The 19,409-nt window shown below is 42.2% G+C and overlaps 1 protein-coding gene across 1 annotated transcript in view; it reads left to right on the top strand.

The window, feature by feature from the left end:
• Nucleotides 1–19,409, top strand: part of CPS1 (carbamoyl-phosphate synthase 1) — an 87,023-nt gene that overhangs the window by 12,605 nt on the left and 55,009 nt on the right. The window contains exons 6-16 of the mRNA XM_033516191.1: nt 1,546–1,638; nt 6,205–6,294; nt 7,411–7,539; nt 8,108–8,214; nt 8,592–8,733; nt 10,841–10,918; nt 12,348–12,446; nt 13,124–13,219; nt 16,410–16,599; nt 17,642–17,799; nt 18,552–18,680. Of these exons, the coding sequence (XP_033372082.1) occupies nt 1,546–1,638; nt 6,205–6,294; nt 7,411–7,539; nt 8,108–8,214; nt 8,592–8,733; nt 10,841–10,918; nt 12,348–12,446; nt 13,124–13,219; nt 16,410–16,599; nt 17,642–17,799; nt 18,552–18,680 (1,311 nt within the window). The remainder of the gene's footprint in view (nt 1–1,545; nt 1,639–6,204; nt 6,295–7,410; nt 7,540–8,107; nt 8,215–8,591; nt 8,734–10,840; nt 10,919–12,347; nt 12,447–13,123; nt 13,220–16,409; nt 16,600–17,641; nt 17,800–18,551; nt 18,681–19,409) is intronic.

Below are 19,409 nucleotides of genomic sequence, written 5' to 3'. Positions count from 1 at the left end.
TAGTACAATAAAAAATAGCTATATGTCTTCTGCTTTCTTAATATAATAGATCACCATTCCTTTTATCCAAAGTTAATACTTTCAGTGTTTGTCCTAATTTAGCAGTGTATGATAGCGAGTCCCATTATGACTTTGAGTGGTATTGGTGTATGGCTTTTAAAAAAGTGCACAATGTCAGCTCTTCACCCAGTTTCCTCAGACTGAAAAAAAAATACTTAGTATTTCACTCCCTGTCTCTATAAAAATTGGGGGTGAGAACAGGGCTTCCTCATGGTAATTGCAGAAATAAGCAATGACTTGTTAAACTGGAATAAAGGTAAATGCAGGGCACCATTTGGCTGAGAACGAGGGCTTTAAGAGCTTTGTCATCAGCATTTATGGAACTCACTGCATGGTGGCACTCAGAACCATGGCTCTCAAGCACCACTCAGGATCCTCGTTTCCAAGAACAGGACTTGTTGAAGATGATGATTATCTTCTTCTAGTTCATATGAAGCAGCTTGGAGCAGCTTTTTGGCATTAGCTGCTACTCAAGGAGGATGTCAACCCCTGTTAGGGACAAAAGTCTGTCCTTAAAACTTACCCTCATTAGTGTGTGTGGCACTGCAAGATATTGGTGGTTGTTTACCCTAGAGAAATGGCAAGGATACTTCAGGTATGGCAAGCCAGGGAAGAATCTCAAAGGAGAATCACTAAATCCAAGGAGCAATCCCAGTGTGAACACTGGTGTAATATCCACAGAGCAAGCCGAGTTTAACATGTTTGATCATGAAAGTGGGATGTGATAAATTTACCACAAAACATTGATTTCCTCTGTTTTACTTTCCCCTTCCATCCCTGCAAAGTTCTGTAATGCACACCCCGTTCCCATGCTGAGAAGAGGTTAACCCTGGGTTAATCCCATTTACTCCAGGAGTGGGGCAAAGCCAAAAAAGGGATTTTTTTTCCACTGAGAACTTCAGTGAGAAGAAGGATATGCTGCTGGCAGAACATGAGTGTCCTAGGCTTCTGGCAGGTGCTAACAGCAATATAGAGTAGGGCTTGCTAGAGGTGATTTTTTATTTTTAACAGCTAATTCAGGAAACAGCTGGGCTGACCTGCTTCCTACATAGCTTTGCCTTACACCAGTTCTGCTGCCTCGTAGCTACCCACAGGAGGCAGCTGAAAACCTCACAGTGTGGGTTTCCAAAACAAAAAAAAGTCTTCAAACTGCTTTGTGGATTACTCCCAGATCTACAGGACGGTTGTGTGGGGATCTGAATTCTGATCTTCTTGGAAGATAACTCAATTTCATGTCACAACACAGCTTGCCAGACTGCCTATTAACAAATATTACTGCTGATAATGTCTCTCCCCTGAATGAAGGGGTTTAAACAGATTTTTCGTACTGAGGAAGGCTCATAAACTCCTGAAAATGCTAAAAATGGTTATAAACTGCCAAAAAAACATATTTAAAGATACATTCCAGTTGCTGGGCCTGTCAACATCTCATTTTCACAGCTTCTCCTTTGCTCATGCTTTGTTTTTCCTGGTGTGTTTCCACAGGGCACGGTGCTCGGGAAGATTGAATTTGAAGGACAACCTGTGGCATTTGCAGACCCAAATAAGCAAAACTTAATTGCAGAAGTTTCAACAAAGGTGAGAAGTTCTTCTGTAGTTTTAAGGCTGTACACTCCAGGTAGCTGCTGCTCATTTGCTCTGGGGACCAACCAGTTTTTCTAAATAAACAATTTGGTGACATTTTCTAAACCATGCACCTTTCTAGACCTTTGATGGACTGTTTTCTCAATATCCCCATGGCTCCTTAGGTGCAGTGTTGGATATAAAAATGGTTTGTGTTGATATGAATGTGGTCTGAATTACACTCTGATCAGAGGATTGTGTGTTACAAGGACAGAGAAGTATTGGGGATACAGTTAGACCTGGTATATGGTGAGTGTTCTCAAACATAAAAAGAATTAATAAAAAGAATGGTTGCTTTCCTTAAAAAAACGTAGGAATCATCACAATACCATTTGATAATCTGTGTTCAGGCTTAATTTCTAGAAGTCTCTTCTGGAAGCACCCCAAGAAATTAAGCCTGAACACAGATTATCAAATGGTATTGTTAATTGTTAATTTCTTGGGGTGGTTCCAGAAGAGACTTCTAGATGTCAAAACTGAACCAAATTAGGAATATCCTGTATCTAATATAGCTGGAATTAGCTGCTATGGCCACAGATCTGAACAGACCAGCAGTGAAGTTTTTACTCTGCTCGCTGGGCATGCAAGCCCTGTTCAGCTGCAAGCTGAGAAGAACATTAGGAATCATGGGGATGTAGGAAACCAGGCCCATACTAAAAATGGTAACTATTCTTGTACCAGTGCCAATGTCTTAAATTGTGGCCCCTTTGGAGATTTAATTGGGGGATAAAGAGTGCCCTGGATGCTTAGTCCCATTGACTGGAGTGAGAACCCAGTGTATGAGTCCCTTTTGCAAATTCCATGCTTGCCATGGTGTTTGCAGCTCCTTCAAGGTCTGTGAGGCTCCAGAAGAGCTCTGCAAATAGCTGCTTGTGTGCTGTTCTGCACACACCAGCTAGTGTGTTCATGGCCTGGGTGAACAGCATCCTGAGCACAATGACTGGAGAGCAAGGGGGGGTTTGAAGTGTGAGGTTTTGAATCCCTGCAGGCTTGGATTTCCAGCAGTAAGTGGCATCCTGGGGTGCCACAGAGGCTGCCATGCAAATCTCCTGCCCAGCTCATGCCAAGACCTCCCCTGTGCTTTGGGTCAGGGCCTTGTTGCTGCACAGAAGGATGGCAATTGCTTACTGAGGCTGTGATCTAGGTCTAGGTGGAGCCATTTCCAGTCAGTGTTTCTGAAACAGGTAAGATTGCTGCTGCTAAACTCTGCAATTACCGAGACAGAATTACTGCAAGGGTGCTGAAAATAGCTTCTTAAAGGGAGATATAATGAGATTAACAGCACTTTGGTGGGCTCGTTATGTTTATAACTTCATTTTTATGGGTTTAAAAAACAACATCACATATAAAGCTGTAAATGAGGTAAGCTGTTTAATGTTGGTAATTAGTGGACATGATAATCTATCTGTTGCCAAATGGTGATTTTCATGTAAATCAGCATACAGTATGATCCAGAATCTGCTTATCTATTGTAGGAGTGATTGATTTTTTTTATTATATCCTACCCACCCCCTGCCACCTTGATTAAATGCTAGTGATATAGAGTGTACTTGCTAAGATTGCCTATCCAGGGCGAGGAACATGGAAAAGTGCAACAATCTCTTGTTGGAGATTCTTTTTTTGGTGTGTGTGATTGTCAGGGTGGCAGAGCAGATGAGAGATAGTTAACCAGGCCAAGCTAAAAGGTCACATCTCTCCACACATGCAGGCCCACACACTGGTTTTGTTCTCAGCACTAGTGCCAACAGGAGCTTTGACTCTCCCTGACCACTGGTGTGCAGCCCTCCCACATAATCCTTTCAGACTGGGACATTTTTTAGTGTTCACCCATGAACAGGTGAGGGAAGACATTATTTTTTAATAGCATTTTAAGAGTATTTTAACAGTTCTCTGATCCAGCTCTCAGTCTAGTTTCTGCCTAAACACACTCTTGGCCAGATGCAGGGGACAGGTCAGATCTCTGCAGGACACAGTGTGACAAGTGGGTTGTGGAGACAGCAACATCTAAAATCAGTCTTGCTGCTGAAGGAAATCATAGCTGATTAATTTGAGTGGGAAGAGTTTTGAAAGCAAGGTTAATTAAAGTACCTTGAAGTAGTGCTGCCCCACAACTCCCTCTGGTCATGAGAACAGCTAAGGAGAACCTTTGAAGGAGGTCTTTGCTTCATAATATTTTCTTATTTTTTTAAGCATGGCTATTGTGAGAAATGGAGGGATATTCAAAACCCCCTTTTGAAAAGAACAGTGAGTTTTTCTTAGGGTCTCTGACATGGGACAATAAGCTATCTTCTGCGAGAACATAATGTTCTTGGGGTTTTTTGAAACCACCACCCAGAATCTTGAAGGACAGCAGGTAGAAGTCCCATAAAATTCCTGTGCAGTGTTACAGTTCCACTGTGGACTGGTGGAACCTGAGTCCACTTGTGCACCAGTCACTGTGGAGATATCATTGTCTGTTATCAGAAACCTGAAATGATCTAACAAGATCCAGGTTCACTATGATTTTACTCATTCTGAAAAGGGTTGGAGGATGCTTTGCCATCTGATTACGTAATGTGAACTGCAAGATACGTTCCCATAGGGAAAAAATCTCCATTCTTGTGTGTTACACACTGGTAACACCACTGGCTCAGGCTGAGCCACATCCTCAGAGATGGAGCAGGGACCATTGGTGATTCATGTGCAGCAGCTTGGAGCCTTGTAGTGAGCAGAGGTGCCCCTCACACTCCATCTCTTGTACCCTTGCTCCTGACATGGGAGTAAATCTCTCCTGATGAGGATGATCAGAGCTGTCCTCACACTCCAGGACACCCTCTTGCATTCCAGTGATGCCTGGAACATCCTAGTGGCTATCTGGAGCAGAGGCTAGACAAGATTAAGAGAATAAAAGCAGATATTCATTAAATACCTTCAATATTTATATATTTATATTTATAAATATTATTATTTATAAATATAAAACCTTGAGCAGTCAGAAGCCTCCGAGAGGCTGCCCAAGATGGACAATGGTCACGAGTTTTTCATACAGATGTAAGTTTTCTCCATTTACATATCAGGCTTAAAACTCCAATTATAGCTTCAGCTAATGAAGTCATCCACCCCAAGTTATCTCCCCTGCAACTCACTCTTGTTTATACTTTTTGAGGCCTGATACAGTCAGGTGTCCTTGAATTTCAGGCCTAGAGAGGAATTGTTTTGTCTGAATAAAACAGGAGAACAGTAGCTGTGTGTATGGAGTTTTAGAGTTATACACTAAAGGATCTGAGAAATATAAAAACTAAATCCTAAGGCATCACTAGAAACCTCTGCATTTCAATATCTGCAAAGGTAAAAGTTCAAACAAGAACAGATTTAGGGTAGCACACGGGGAGGAGTTGCAATATTCTGCTAACAAACTTCATGTTGAATTATCTGCTGAGGGGATGTCTTTTCCTTCTGGCTGGCCATATTTCTTCTTTTAAAAACTTCAGTTTGTCACCTCTCACCAGCCATACTGGACATGATTTTTAGTATCTTTTCATAAGCAGGCCCAGATGTGAAATATTTTAATCAGCCAGGGAAGCTGATTAAGAGGGAGTTACTTAGTCTAAAAGAGAGGAAAAAAAAATAGAAGGAAAAAAATACTTCTTTTTTCCATGATGCACAAGAGAAAAGCCACTTTGGGCAAAATACATTTGTCAATATCAGCTTTCAGAAGCTGAGTGTAACTGAAGGTAAGCACCGAGTTTGTTTTTTAGGAGGAAGAAGGCAGCCTTATGTGCTCATTGAGGAATAACATCAATAACATCAATAACTGCTACCTAAAATTCAGCAATCTTCAGAAAGAAGCTGTCCATAAATAACCTTACATCTGTGCTAGAGCTGTCTGACAGCAAGGCTGCAGTGGCATAGTATCAAGGCCATATAACACACAGTGGCTTGACTTCCCTTTCTTCCATTCTGGCTGTGTCCAGTAGAAAACTGTGTGTGCAAAGCATGACAGTCCAGATTTGTGACTGGTGACAATTTATTTTGTGGAATGGGTTAAGGAGCAGCAGCTGGAAGAGGAGAAGTTGTGAGATAAAGCTGGCAGGTCCATGCAAACACAGCCCAGAAGGTCCCTCACAGCTGTCCCCAGCTGTGCTCTGCTTTTCAGGATGACTGCACTTTAGCTGATCTCTCACTGGGTACCTGGCCAGTTTCTTTTGGGCTGCTATAATCTGTGAGAACTGGCTTTTTGCTTCACTGCTGATGAGGTGACACACAGGCAAGAAGGTTGTCATTAGCTCTGGAAACGAGTGATTGCTTAGGAATTGCATTACTGCTGTAATCAACAGTATATAAAACAGCATTATAACTTCTACTTTCACAGAAAGATGAAGGAAGCACTAATTCTGCAGTATTCCTGGAGATTTCCACATAAATTGATGGTTAAGTACCTATTGCTGCACACTGGTGAAAAGCTGTTCTGCTACCCATCTTCTCTGTTTTTTGGGGACAGGGTGTGATCTGTCATTTACAACATGGCCTGTCTTTTTATAGGAAGTCAAGGTTTATGGCAGAGGGAATCCAATTAAAGTTGTAGCTGTTGACTGTGGCTTGAAGCACAACGTTATCCGTCTGCTAGTGAAGGTAGGTCAGTGCTTGATGTCCCTTGGCACTTGTTTTGCTTTGGCAAGAGCCTCACCTGCACTCACCAGCTTTCCTTCCTCCTGGGCACGTGCATTTTAAAGTTAGCTGCCCTCCTGAAGTGAGGCACAACTCTTTATTCCCTGGCAGGTGTTTTCTGCACTTGGTACAGTGCATTGAGGGGATAAGGAGGAGGAAGGACCTGTACAGCAGCCTCTCTGCCATGGGAAGGACCCCAAAAGATGAGTTTTCCAAAAAAAAAATAAATTAGCACAACCTCTCTAAAGAGCAATGAAGGAAGGTCAACCCTTCATTGTTAAAAATAAATAAAGAGGAGGGAAAATAATGCAATGATGGTGGTGAGTGGTTGAAACAGGCCCAAAGTACTCGTGGAATGTTCATTGTTGAAAATATTAAAAAACACAGCATCCCCAGGCCCTCAGCAACCTGCCTCCAAGTGGAAATTACCCCTGTTTTGTGCAGGAATTAGACTTGATGACATCACAAGGCTCATGAATCCCAAGTAATTCTTTGATTCTGGAGTTCTATGAAAAGCTTTTCCTGTTTTTAGCACAGTGATGTAGCAGTCCGTGCTTCTTTAGCCACACAGGAGGACAGAAGGCAATGCCCTCATATTCTCTAGATGCCTGGGATTTCCCTGATTCAATTCTTTAATTAAATGTAGATGTTTGTCTCGGTTTTGATGAGTAGGACTGCTTCTGGCATGTCACAGGACAAGGCTGTGAATCCCTAATTTAGCAATTTAGAATGCACTGTGTACAAGTGAACACAAGTTACATGTGTGCTTACACACTTATTTTGCTTTCCATCAGTAAGTTTTGATCTCATCAGTGAATTTCTGAGTAACCTGACAAACACTGAGGTGGCTCAAAGGGGCCAGGTCTACCAGTTTTGTGAAATTAATGTGGTCAGACAGTGGAGAGAAGCTGCATCATGGGCAAAGGAGATAACTGAAGAATGAAATACAAAATACAAACTCAAGCTCTGGGACATGAGAGTGTAGGAAGAGCCTCCTCCTCACAGAATTTAATTTGTTTCCCTCCTCCCTTCACTTCTTATTCCCTTATTCTATTTTTTTTGTTTGTTTTATTGTTTTAGCGAGGTGCAGAAGTGCACTTGGTTCCATGGGACCATGATTTCACTAGCATGGATTATGATGGACTCATAATTTCTGGGGGTCCAGGGGATCCCATGAAGGCCCAGGAAGTGATTCAGAATGTCAGAAAGGTACAGTGCAATGCCTATAGGCTGATTGTACTTTTTAATTTGCCTTTTTTTAAAGTGCTTGAAGTAGCAGTTGGTTGTACTAACCTGTTATGGGCCAAACATTGTCCAGACATTTCAGCTGCCTGGAATATTCCTCATGTTGGTCCAGTGGGATTTGTCTCCAGCCCAATAGTTACAACAAGGCTTTATAGACCTTGGTGAACAATACATGGCAAATATGATGACCACACCACAGCAGTGCCATGAAGTACCCTGTGCTCTTTCAGGTCGTCTGTGACCTTAGGAATAAACCAGCACTCATTTCAGAGCTCCCACCTGGAATAATGTCCCACACTAAATAAATGGCTGTAATACAGTGCCATTGCTTATTCCCTGAGTGAGTTGTCTGACACCAAACTGTGCTCTGAGGTTTTCTCTGAGCCAGAGGAAAGGAGGAAACTTTCCTTCACAGGCTGTTAGCACTCTGGCATTCAGCTTTTCCCCAAGTTTGTGAGGGAATTAGTATGTTTTATGCTGGAATTGCTGGACAGAGACTGTCCAAAATCTGTTGAAAACCTTTTCTTTTTAGGTCCTGGAGAGCGACCGCCCAGAGCCCCTGTTTGGGATCAGCATGGGGCATCTAATCACTGGAATAGCAGCTGGAGCTACTTCCTACAAGATGCAGATGGCCAACAGGTGCAGCATCTTCTTCCCAGACAGCAGCTCAGCACTTGAAAAGGGCTATGGAACAGCAGTGCTCTGCAGCTGGCATCTCAGAAACCTTGCTCCTTCATCCCAGCCATTCTCCTGGCCCTTAATTTAAACCACCATGTCATGCTCTACTTTTTTTGAGTGTTTTTTTAAAAAGTATTTGATGTAATTTATCCCTATCAAGCTGAAGAATAGCAAAGTTTCTCCTAGGATTTATCATTTTGAAACTGGCTGCCAGTATTTCACTGCTGCTATTGAACTTCTATGTATAATTATCACAGTTACCACAGTTATCAGCTCCTCCTAATTGTGGCACTTGAACACATTTGGCACTTCTGTCCTCTGATCCCTCTTTCTTCCAGAGGCCAGAACCAGCCTGTCCTGAATGCAGTGAGTGGACAGGCTGTGATCACAGCTCAGAACCACGGCTATGCCATCGACAGCTCTACCCTCCCTCCTGGCTGGAAGCCTCTGTTTGTCAATGCCAACGACCAAACCAACGAGGTGAGCCTCTCTTTCACCTCCTGGAAGCTTTATTTCACCTCCTGTGAGCCTGCTCTCACCTTAGCAAGGCTAAATTTGTTGGTTTGACCATCTGCTAATTTCCTTGGAGCCCTGCTTTACAGGGTAAGATGGGTTCCCCACTGTACCAGCCCAAATTGCAGCAGTGATTTTATCATTTCCCTTATTAATTTCCATGATTTCCTTACTTACTTTAGCTACCATTCTCTTAGGGTTTGTGCCACAGCAGGGCAGGCCTGTGTCACCAGTTTGTTGTGTTGGTTCTGTGTTGTCCAGCACAGAAACAGGACATCATTGCCATCTAATTGGGTCTGTTATTATAAATATAATTCCAGCTACTCAAGTCATGAGGAAGAGGGGCTTCCCCTAGAGAATAGCTTACATGATCTAAGAAAGAGTCCAATGTCAAGTGTCATCCGTGTTTGAGATCTCAGGCTTGTAATTGCCCACATCAAATCTTTCCCATGATGTCCAATGTCATGCAAGCTGGTGAAATCTTGTTAATTATCAGGAAATCAATGAAAAGAAGGTATTTTCAAAAGCAGTTTCCCTTATGGAAATATGCCTCTTTCTCTTGTTTTGTATGAATGCCCAATATAGAGTCTGGCAGGTTGAACAGTGATGTTCTGAGCTACCCATCTGATGATTTTAGAAGAAGTTTGGTTTGTCATTTGCTGTTTTCTTTATCCTTATGGAAGGATATCTAAACACAGAAGGTTATCTAAACATAGACAAATTTTACCAAACAAAACATTGATACAAAAAAAACCTACAGCTGTTCTGCTCAATTTTTGAAATGCATTTATTTACAGTGTGTTGACAAACTAAACCAGTCCATTCCCAAGCTTTTTATGTTTGCTTTAGCTGGAATTTGGAGACAAAGGTGATAAGGTTGGACATGAGTCTTCTGGATCTAGAAGAATGGAGTTGAGCTAAAAAAAAATCATCTCTGTGAGCCCCAAAGCAGCAAGAGTCTCCTAAAGCTTGGTGGGTGCAGAGGGACAGGGACTGTGTTGGTTTAGCACACACAAACAGGGTCAGTCTGTTATGTGCAGTCTGCTGCATTCCTCTGCTTGAAAAAGGAAAAGCATTTATTGTGACCTGACCCATCACAGTTGGACAGGGCCAGCTTCCAAGTACTAAAGAGGCTTGGAGTGAAGGTTTTAAAAAGATATTTGTATTTAACTACAGGGAACATGAGCATTCAGGGAAAATGTGACAGACTAGTGGAATTCTTTAGTCTGAGAGCAGAAATTCATGCCATAATGTTGTGGTCAGTAGCTCATCTCTCATCCCTGGCCTATCCTGACATGCCACCCTGAAGCTCTGGATGGCACTGTGGCTCCACGTGAGACTGTTGGGGCTCCTTTGTCCATTTCTAAGGGAAGCAGGTTGTATCAGGACTACTTTTCCTTGAATTTCCTCTTGAGGAACTTCTCTACCCCCGTCTGGAGTTGGGGACCACGAGCAGTGACCATGGGGTAGTCTCCCAGTGGACCATGCTTCTTGGTGCTATCAGGGCACTCAAATGAGAAATCATTTTTTCCTGGCTCCAACTAAAACCACAAACACAGTCTCCAAACTCCATTTAGACCCTTCATAGCTGTTATTTGTCCACATCAGTGGTCCCCTTCATCACTTTGCCCAACCCAAGGCAGAGATCAAGGCCCTGTGTCAGCACTTAAAGTCAATTATGGAAATCAAGAGTGTGACAAAAATCCATTTTTATTATGGCAGAACCAATCAGCTTGGCAGGGTTAAACCATTCATTCCCTAACAGCCTTGTCCCCAGGTGATCTTTCTTGCCAGGTATGTTTTCCTTCTCTGCCCAGTCCCAGGAGAGGCCCTGCAGGGAGCCCTGTGTAGCTGCTCTGCCAGATGCTTGCAGCTTCTCAGTGTTTGGTGTTGCAGTGGAAGCTGTGTCTCCACCGTGCCCCTGGACACCCCTGGAGGGTTAACAGCAGAGCAAGAGACTGAAATGATGTGTCAAACACACCACTCCTTTGGCCCTCAGTGCTTACAGGGACGAGGTGTGCCTTTCTGCTCGCTTGTCAGGAGGTGTCTAAGAGAGTTGCTTCTGTTCCTGCAGGGAATCATGCATGAGAGCAGATCGATTTTCACCGTGCAGTTCTATCCAGACGCAAACCCCGGGCCCAGGGACACCGAGGTAATGGATGAGGGCTGCTCTGGGCTGGCTTTCAGACAGCCCTGGGAGTGCAGATGTTTACCAGCTGGTGTACCAGTTGCTGATGGTCCTAAACGTTGGGTCTGGAAGTGTCAGGATCCTAGCAAAGCCATGCACAGTGTCTGTGATCTGGAGCTAATTACAATCAGCAGCAACAGGTCTATGGACTGCTTGGTGCTTTGGATCAGTGATTCCATTCATATGGTGGGTATGTACTGAGTCCTGATGGGATTTATCCATGTGTTGGAAGTTACTAAGGTGCTTAAGCCCTTGCAGGATCAGGCTGAAATCTCTTGCAAAAGAGACTGCAAGAGGAATAGAATTTTATCTTAACAGTAAAAAATACTAGCCAGATGCTTTGTAATAAAATCATTAACTTTCTAATACACTTTAGTTCCACTTTCAAATTTTATAATTACTGTAGAGTTATGTAAATGGATTCATACTTCCTCATTCTGGTTCTCCTAAGTGAAATGAAATTTTAATCCCCCATCTGTGACTTCACACAAATTCAGTAACAACTGGTTGCGTAGTCACAGAATATGACTAAGCAGCATCAGGGGATGTGGAAGGCAGAGGAAGCATGTCTGAACATAAATAAACTATTTAGCATTTCCTGAGAGACAAAGATGGAAGAATACCTAGAAATGCTTATTTTAATCTTAATTTGATGATGTTGATTAAATCTGCAAGCAAATCTCTTGATATCGGGAACTTTGATAGCGATCTGATTGACTGGTGTGTATCAGAGAGCTCAAAAAACTCAGCTGTGTGTCTTTTCTGAGTCTGTGCCCTCCCACTGCTGGGATGGTTTGCTAACATATCCTGCTGGGCTTGCAGGACCCATCCATGCCCCTTCCACAAGTAATTCCCAGCACTCAGGGGCTGTGTGGCAGAATCCTGGCAGGTGTGGGGTGCCTGGAGCTGCCTGGTTGCAGCGAGGGTCCTGCTGCCTGCCTGGCTGGGGAGCACTTGTCTGACAGTCTGGGATCTCCTCTGGATGGACAGCGCTGATTTTGCTCAATTCCTGTTTAACCAGCCCTGCTGAGAGCCCTGCTCTGCAGTAGGCACCATTCCAGATGGTTCCCTGAGCTGGTTTGGTGTATGCTCTTCTGTGTTTTAGCTTTTGATGCACGTTCACTCGTTGCACACAGAAACAGAGCACACAGACATGATTGATGGGTGTTTTCTTCCTGATTATGACCTCACTTTCTTGAATGCAGCTTTGTCAGATATGTCAAAGCTGTTGTGTAAATTTCAAATAATGATCTCTTCTGAGGAGGTGTAAACCTGCCTGCTGAAAGCAGCAGAGCTGATTGCATGAGTTCACCAATGGCCTGCTTTTTCCTTCTTTGCTTCATATATATTTAGTCCAGCTTTGGCAGTAAATACATGTGTTTGTTTTTCCTAGTTCCTCTTTGATTCATTTATTTCCCTGGTTAAGAGAGGGAAAGGCACCACCATTCCCTTGGTCCTTCCCAAGGCTGGAGTGACAGCTTCTAGAGTGGAGGTCAGTGTACAGATATTTTCATGCCTGTCAGTGAGGCTGGAGCTAGTTAATTCCTACTGAACCCACGGCACGAAATTGCACTTGGAAGTCAAAGGAGGCTTCTCTTATAAAAGTCCTGACAGCTGCTCATCTCACAGTCATCTCTGTTTTCTTTGAAAGAGTTTTAAGTTCTGATGTTTCATGTATTTTCTTTGCAGTTCTCCTGAGAAAGGTACTCTCACAGTAGTATAATGAGGTGCCCTGGGATAATCTGGCCATGAGATTTTTGTGCCAGCAGTGTAATGTTGGTGCTCTGTTGCTTAGCAAATAAACCTGAATTTCCTAATGTGAGCTGAATTTCATAGAGATTTGCTGTCTTAGAGATTTTGTGGGCAGCCAAAGTGAGGCATGGCTGTCTATAAGCACATGATACAATTAATATGTTTATTGTGTGCCCTATCCACGAGTCACATGTTTCTCTAAATGGAGACATATGGGAGAATTCCAGTACATACTGGAATCATATACTTATTATATACCAATTATACATAGATAAGAAGTAAAACTGAGGTGATTTTGAAAGTAACTACTTCTGTTTTGAAAACTTATGTTCTGTAACTTAAGACTGCATGGCTTCTGTTCATTTCAACATCCACTACCCTGGGACTGATTGTTTTCATGCCATTTGACACTTGCAGGTCTCCAAAGTTCTCATTCTAGGATCTGGGGGTCTGACAATTGGCCAGGCAGGGGAATTTGATTACTCTGGATCGCAGGCTGTGAAAGCCTTGAAGGTGAGGAGACACTGTGAAAATACTAACCTCATCTTTCCCTTCTCACAGCTAATCCTCCAAGGGCAGGGAAGCTGGTGAGGATAAATAGCTGTAGGAAAAATTAGCAATTTTGGTTGTTGAACTTGCTAGTTGACTGATGTGAGTTAGCCACTGAGAATTATCTTTTAAAGAGAGATGTTGTTGGGGTTTCCATCACAGCCTTTAAGCAGTTTGTTATTTGTGATGTGTTATTTGTGATATTTGTTATTCCTGTTAAACTGAATGGAAATGGAGGAGGAGGAATATGGTCAGATGTACCTAAGCTGAAAACCTGGAGCTTTTGTGGTATATCAACACTGCAAGGTAGACTGCTAATAACAGCTGAACAGTTGGCTACTGCTATACAAAGAAACCCCTCATCATGGCAGGATTGCTAAATGTATTTATTTTAAATGGGATGAACTTTTTAAAGGTGATAAATATAAGTTTTGTTCCCATAACAAGTCCTAGAAGGGTTATTAAGGCAAAAGTTCATGCTGGGAGAAGGTGTAGAAGGGTAGAATGTCCTGTGACAGGGTTATTACTGGTAATGTAAGAGTTACCTGGGCCCCAAGTTCATGTCTAGCCTCATGTGAAGAAAGAAGAGGGAGCTTGCAGGGGCCTGACAGAGTCAAGGCAGAAGCAGCAGCTGCCTTCATATGAGGTGATGGCTATGGGTGGTTCTGAGGCTGTCCTGATGTCATGAACATTCTATTCCTGCTCTGGCCCTGGAGTGAAGGAACAAAAAAATCAATTTTAGTAATGTTTGATATAATCTGGGGTGCTCTGGTTCATCCCCATGCTGCAGCACATCTTGTACTGCATGTGTGTTGTTTGTGTGCTGTACTGCTGCTGCTGGCTGCTAGTTCACACATCAGCAAGAGATGAGTACAAATCAGGAGTGGAGGATTCCAGGGTTGGGGAGTGTCAATAATCACCCATTTGGAAAGGAGGTATCTCCTTTTTTTACTTTTTTCCCTCTTTTGTCCTTTAAACTCATCTTGGGATTGTGGAAGAATTTTGTTTTATTTTTTGTTACAAGTCAACACCGGTTCTCAATGCTGATGTTCTGATCCTTTCTGCTGAGTGTGCTTGTGGTCACCTGGAAAATCTGGATAACTTTCTGTGGGGATTACCCCAACTCAGCTGGATACAGGTGGATATGACACAAAAAGAGAAGTGGAGCCTTTCTGGAGTACTACTAATTCATTGCTTTCATTAATTAAGTTGTAACAAACGTCTCCATCAGGATGGGTGGCCATTACACAGAGTTCTGTATGTTTCTAAAATACTAAAAAAGGCAGAAGTTGTAGGAAAGGGTTGCAAGAGCAAATCCAACATGCCAAGCAACTGGACCAGAATGATGTGATATTAATGAAACATGTCTCTCAGCACAGAGAGCATTAATTCTCTCATTAATTATCCTCATCATCACTGCTAGCTGGTCTTTAAGAATACCTTGTCCTAAATAAGCAGGGAAGAAGGAGCTGAGATGTGCAGATAGTTCAGCTTGTGGAAAAGGGATAAACTTTTCCTTCCCCCATTTGTTTCAACAGAATTGTAGCCATGAATTTCTGAATACATCTATTAGAGAAGAATGTTTTGATTTTTTCCATCTACCCAGTTAAGGATCATTTGTCTAAATCCAAAATATTTTCCATACGGATTTTGTGTCTTCTTTCCCTCCCCTGTTCCAAACATTTCCAAGGAGTATGTGCTTCAGTGAAAAAAAAAAATCCAATTTTTCCCAAGGAAAAAAGGTCAGCAGAAATTTACAGTCAGTCTTTAAGGCAGTATTTTAAGTTATCAAAGGAAGGAGAGGAAATGTTATCTAACACCTGAAGACTGGGAGCTCTGAGTGAGAATCCCACTGCTCCAGGTGAGCTATTTCTTTGTTCCCCCAAAGCAGTGAGACAAACAATCACAAATTTTAAACAAACACAGAAAAATCCTATGGCATTTTCATGCTATTTATGAACTGAGGGAAAATAACACTTTCTCTACTGATCCTAGCAACACTTCCATAACATTTTCTCCAGTCTGTTTTTTATAATATTTTTAAAATATTGTTACTGCTCCTCTTTTCAACGAGAATCATAATTTTCTAACCTTTTAACAACATCCATATAGCAAATAATTTTTTTTAAATATAATTTGCATCTATAACTAGCATTTTTTTTTTGCAAATAGTTTTTGTTTGTATTTTTTAGCCTTACATGAAGTTGATGGACATTAGAATGAGTTCCTGTGAAAATGAGGCCACAGCCTTTGCACTTTACAGTCCACCTTTTCAACAGAGCAGTAGAACAATTTTCTGTATTTGCATGTCTACTGCATGTGGTTAAAGCAGTTTTTTTTAAGCTTGGTCACACTCTTAATTTTTAGCAAAACTTGGTTGGTTTCCTCATTCCATGCTAATATTTAAAGAGTGAGGAGGTTTGAGCTGCCCAGGTCTGACTCAGAATTTTCTATTAATGAGCAAAGGAATGTAAAAATGTAGCTAAAGAGCAGCAAGGCTGTTATGGCAGGAAACAGATAAACTTTATTGTCACTCTATCTCAGCTTCTCATCTGTGGCAGAGAAAGAGCAGTGTAAAATTTTGGCTAAACTTCATCTTGCATAGAAGGGCAGAGTTTCTCTTTTAATATGCACAATATCAAATTAAAAAAAAGTTATGGGATGAGATTTTTAAACTGATAATACCAAAACCAATGAGGTATTTTTATGAAAAGTCAAAGAAAAAGAATGTATTTCTGTTGCTATGACTAGTTGGTACAAAAACCTGAAAACTTCAAAGACCTCTTGCTTGGCAAGAAAAGATTAGCTTTTGATTACATTTTTTTCTTTGGCACCTTTAATCTGACTTCCAAAGGAAGACAGACATGAGTATGCTGGAGTTTATACCTGTCTATGTGACTCCTAAATGTATTAAACAATTTCAGTCAAATTTCTGTGGGAATCTCCATTCCCTCGAGATTCACAGGCACAAAAGTAATGAATTGGCATCAGTTCAGTCTTCAAACCAGAAGTCTCTTACAGGACAGTAGATAATTTTTTAAATTCTGCTGTTGGTAACTTCTTGATGAACCCCATCTCTTCTTGCTGGTGCCGCTGCTGTTGTCAGCTTTTTTTCCCACATGTGCCTATTTTAACACGGATTTCAATTTTTCAGGAAGAAAATGTGAAAATTGTCCTCATGAATCCCAACATTGCTTCAGTGCAGACCAATGAGACTGGCTTAAAGCAGGCTGATGCTGTCTACTTCCTCCCCATCACTCCCCAGTTTGTCCTTGAGGTCATCAAGGCAGAGCATCCCGATGGATTAATTCTGGGCATGGGTGGCCAGACTGCTCTCAACTGTGGTGAGCGTGATACAGGTGCCATGGCACCCCATGCAGGCCAAATCATGGCTTTTACCAGGTAACAAGTGAAGGAATAAGGGACAGGACCAGAGGGAATGGCCTCCAGTTGCAGCAGGGGAGGTTTAGATTGGATATTGGGAAAAATGCCTTCACTGAAAGGGTGGTCAGGCATTGGAACAGTCTGGAAGCGCTCAGAAGGTGGTTGTGGCACTTGGGGACATGATTTAATGTGCTGCTAGGTTGACATTGGACTTGTTGAGGTCCTTTCCAACCTGGATGATTCTGATTCTACCACATGTTCTGCAGATTTTATTTGTGCAGGCATCCAGGCCCCACATGGGGGGCCAGGTTACTGAGGGAGAGAGGCAGAGATACAAACCATGGGGCAGTGAGTCATTCCTAAGCTGTGAACTTAACATCTAATTGCTGGGTTTGGTACTTCAAAGTAATTAATATGTCTTGCTTTTCATCTTAAATCTTAGTTATCATAGTTGGATTTGGGATATCTTGACCACCTTGAGGCAGAGATCAAAAGGAAAAGTTGCCTTCACATAACTTCTTGCATCAATATTCATCTGTGATGCTTTGCTCTGTGGTGCAGATAATGGCCAAGCTGTAACTGTAGTATTATCCCAGGTTTCATAGATTTGAGGATGGAAAATTTCATCTTATGGTTATGAGTTCTGACAAAAATAATAAAATTAGCTGTGGATGAGGCCAGACAATTTGTCAGGTAATCAGATATATTTTGAATACTTTCTCTGTTCTAAATTTTCTAAATTCTTCCCTGTGAGGGTGGGGAGGCCCTGTCACAGGTTGTCCAGAGAAGCTGTGGCTGCCCCATCCCTGGAAGTGTCCAAAGCCAGGCTGGATGGGGCTTGGAGCAGCCTGGGACAGTGGAAGGTGTCCCTGCTCATGGCAAGGGGTTGGAATGAGATGGGCTTTATGGTTTCTTCCAACCCAGACCATTCTGTCCTTCTCTAATTCTATGATTCTTCATCTACCATCAATCCTCAGAAGTGAGTCTTTGTGTCCTCTGCAGGAGTGGAGCTCTTCAAGCAAGGAGTACTGCAGCAGTATGGTGTGAAGGTCCTTGGTACCTCAGTGGAATCCATCATGGCAACAGAGGATAGGAAGCTTTTTTCTGACAAACTAACTGAGCTAAATGAAAAGATTGCTCCTAGCTTTGCAGTGGAATCGGTAAATCAGATAAATTTGAAGATGTGATTGCTATTACCGTTGCTCATTTGGCTTAGTAAAAATGTTTCTTGTTTTGTAGAGTGAAAGCTGAATGCAACTGTGGGTGCTGTAGTGTGTACAGCACTCCTCGGTGATTAATGCTGGGTCACCATGATCTAAAATGAGTGAAAGTGGAATTAAGCACTGTGAAAACCTAACCTAATTTACCAATTGACAAGAAAAGTAAATTATATTGGGGTGACTCCTGTGCTGCAGCACAAAAGTGTGATGTGTAAGGGGTACTTTTCTGAAAACATGTACCAGCCATTTAGAGTTAGGATTTGAGGTCCCCAAAATCAGCAGTATTGAAACCTTTCTTGAGGATGGGAGGATGAAAACGTAAAATTAGGTTTGGTGGAAAGGTCTGTTCAAGTTTGGAGGAAATCAAACAGGTCTTAAACTGGGATGTCTTTAGGAGGGGTTATTTCATGCTGAAGTCTCTGCAGACAGATCATTTAAGGACATCATCTGTGGCAGGTCAGCAAGGAAGCCCACATACAGCCAAGGACAGAAGTCACCTCCTTGAGTGCATGTTCCAGTTTCCTGCTGTTTAGCAGAAAAAAGGAATATTATAAAGTGAACTTCCATTTTCATTTTACCTTCAGACACTTTAGTGTCTTACTGATGGGATTTCCAGTTAACCTTGTAACCAGAGCTGAAGACTTAATTCATCTGAATTGCTATTTCTGAAATGCATTCCCCTCTCCTTCAAGGTTGAAGATGCTCTGAAGGCAGCTGAAAAGATTTGCTACCCTGTCATGATACGTTCTGCCTATGCCCTCGGTGGCCTGGGCTCTGGCCTATGTCCTGATAAGGAAAGTTTGCTGGACCTCGGTACCAAGGTATGTCTGCAACTGAAAACTCAGGGAATAGACCCAAACATCTCATTTTTTTAAATACTATTCTAATGTCATAGACACTGGAAATGTACATATCTTACATTTCATCTTATCTGCAAAATCTTTTCATAATTCCTGCCCATAGATAATGAAAATGCCTCAGTGACAGATCTTTTAAAATCATGACAAACAAGTCACAATTTGAGCAAGTTTTTCAGCAGTTTTGGTCTGAAAAGAAACATCTTGGCCTATATTCACCTACTTTCAAGAGTAGATGATTATGAACATCATCAAGGAAGTTGAACCATTTGAAACACTGAGTGATAATGTGGTCAGAAACGTGCCGCTTACTCAGGCTCACTCGCGGGCTGCGTTCAGAGGAAGCAGAAACTCACCCATAAACCCTGGCAGTGCAGCTCTCTGGCAGGTCTATATCAAAATATTTCTTAGCAGGAAAACCCTGTTTTTTTCAGCAGGAAAACCTGATTTTTGATCAGCACATTGTATTTTTCCTGCTGCCTACCAGCACCCTCAGATTCCTGTCTGCAGGGCTGTTTGTGGTACTTCATCCTAAGTTTGAAGTCTGGCATTTCTGCTTGTTAAATGTCATCCCATTAATCATGGCTTAATGCTAAAATTGATCTGGATCTCTCTGCAAGGCCTCCTGTCCCTCAGAGAGTCTGCAGCACCTCCCAGTTCAGTATTGATATACCAAAATTTACAGTGAAAACC

Source organism: Parus major, chromosome 7, assembly GCF_001522545.3.
Source record: "Parus major isolate Abel chromosome 7, Parus_major1.1, whole genome shotgun sequence".
Lineage (NCBI taxonomy): Eukaryota > Metazoa > Chordata > Aves > Passeriformes > Paridae > Parus > Parus major.
Note: the sequence above shows the minus strand (reverse complement) of the source record. Positions and strands in the feature narration are given on the sequence as shown.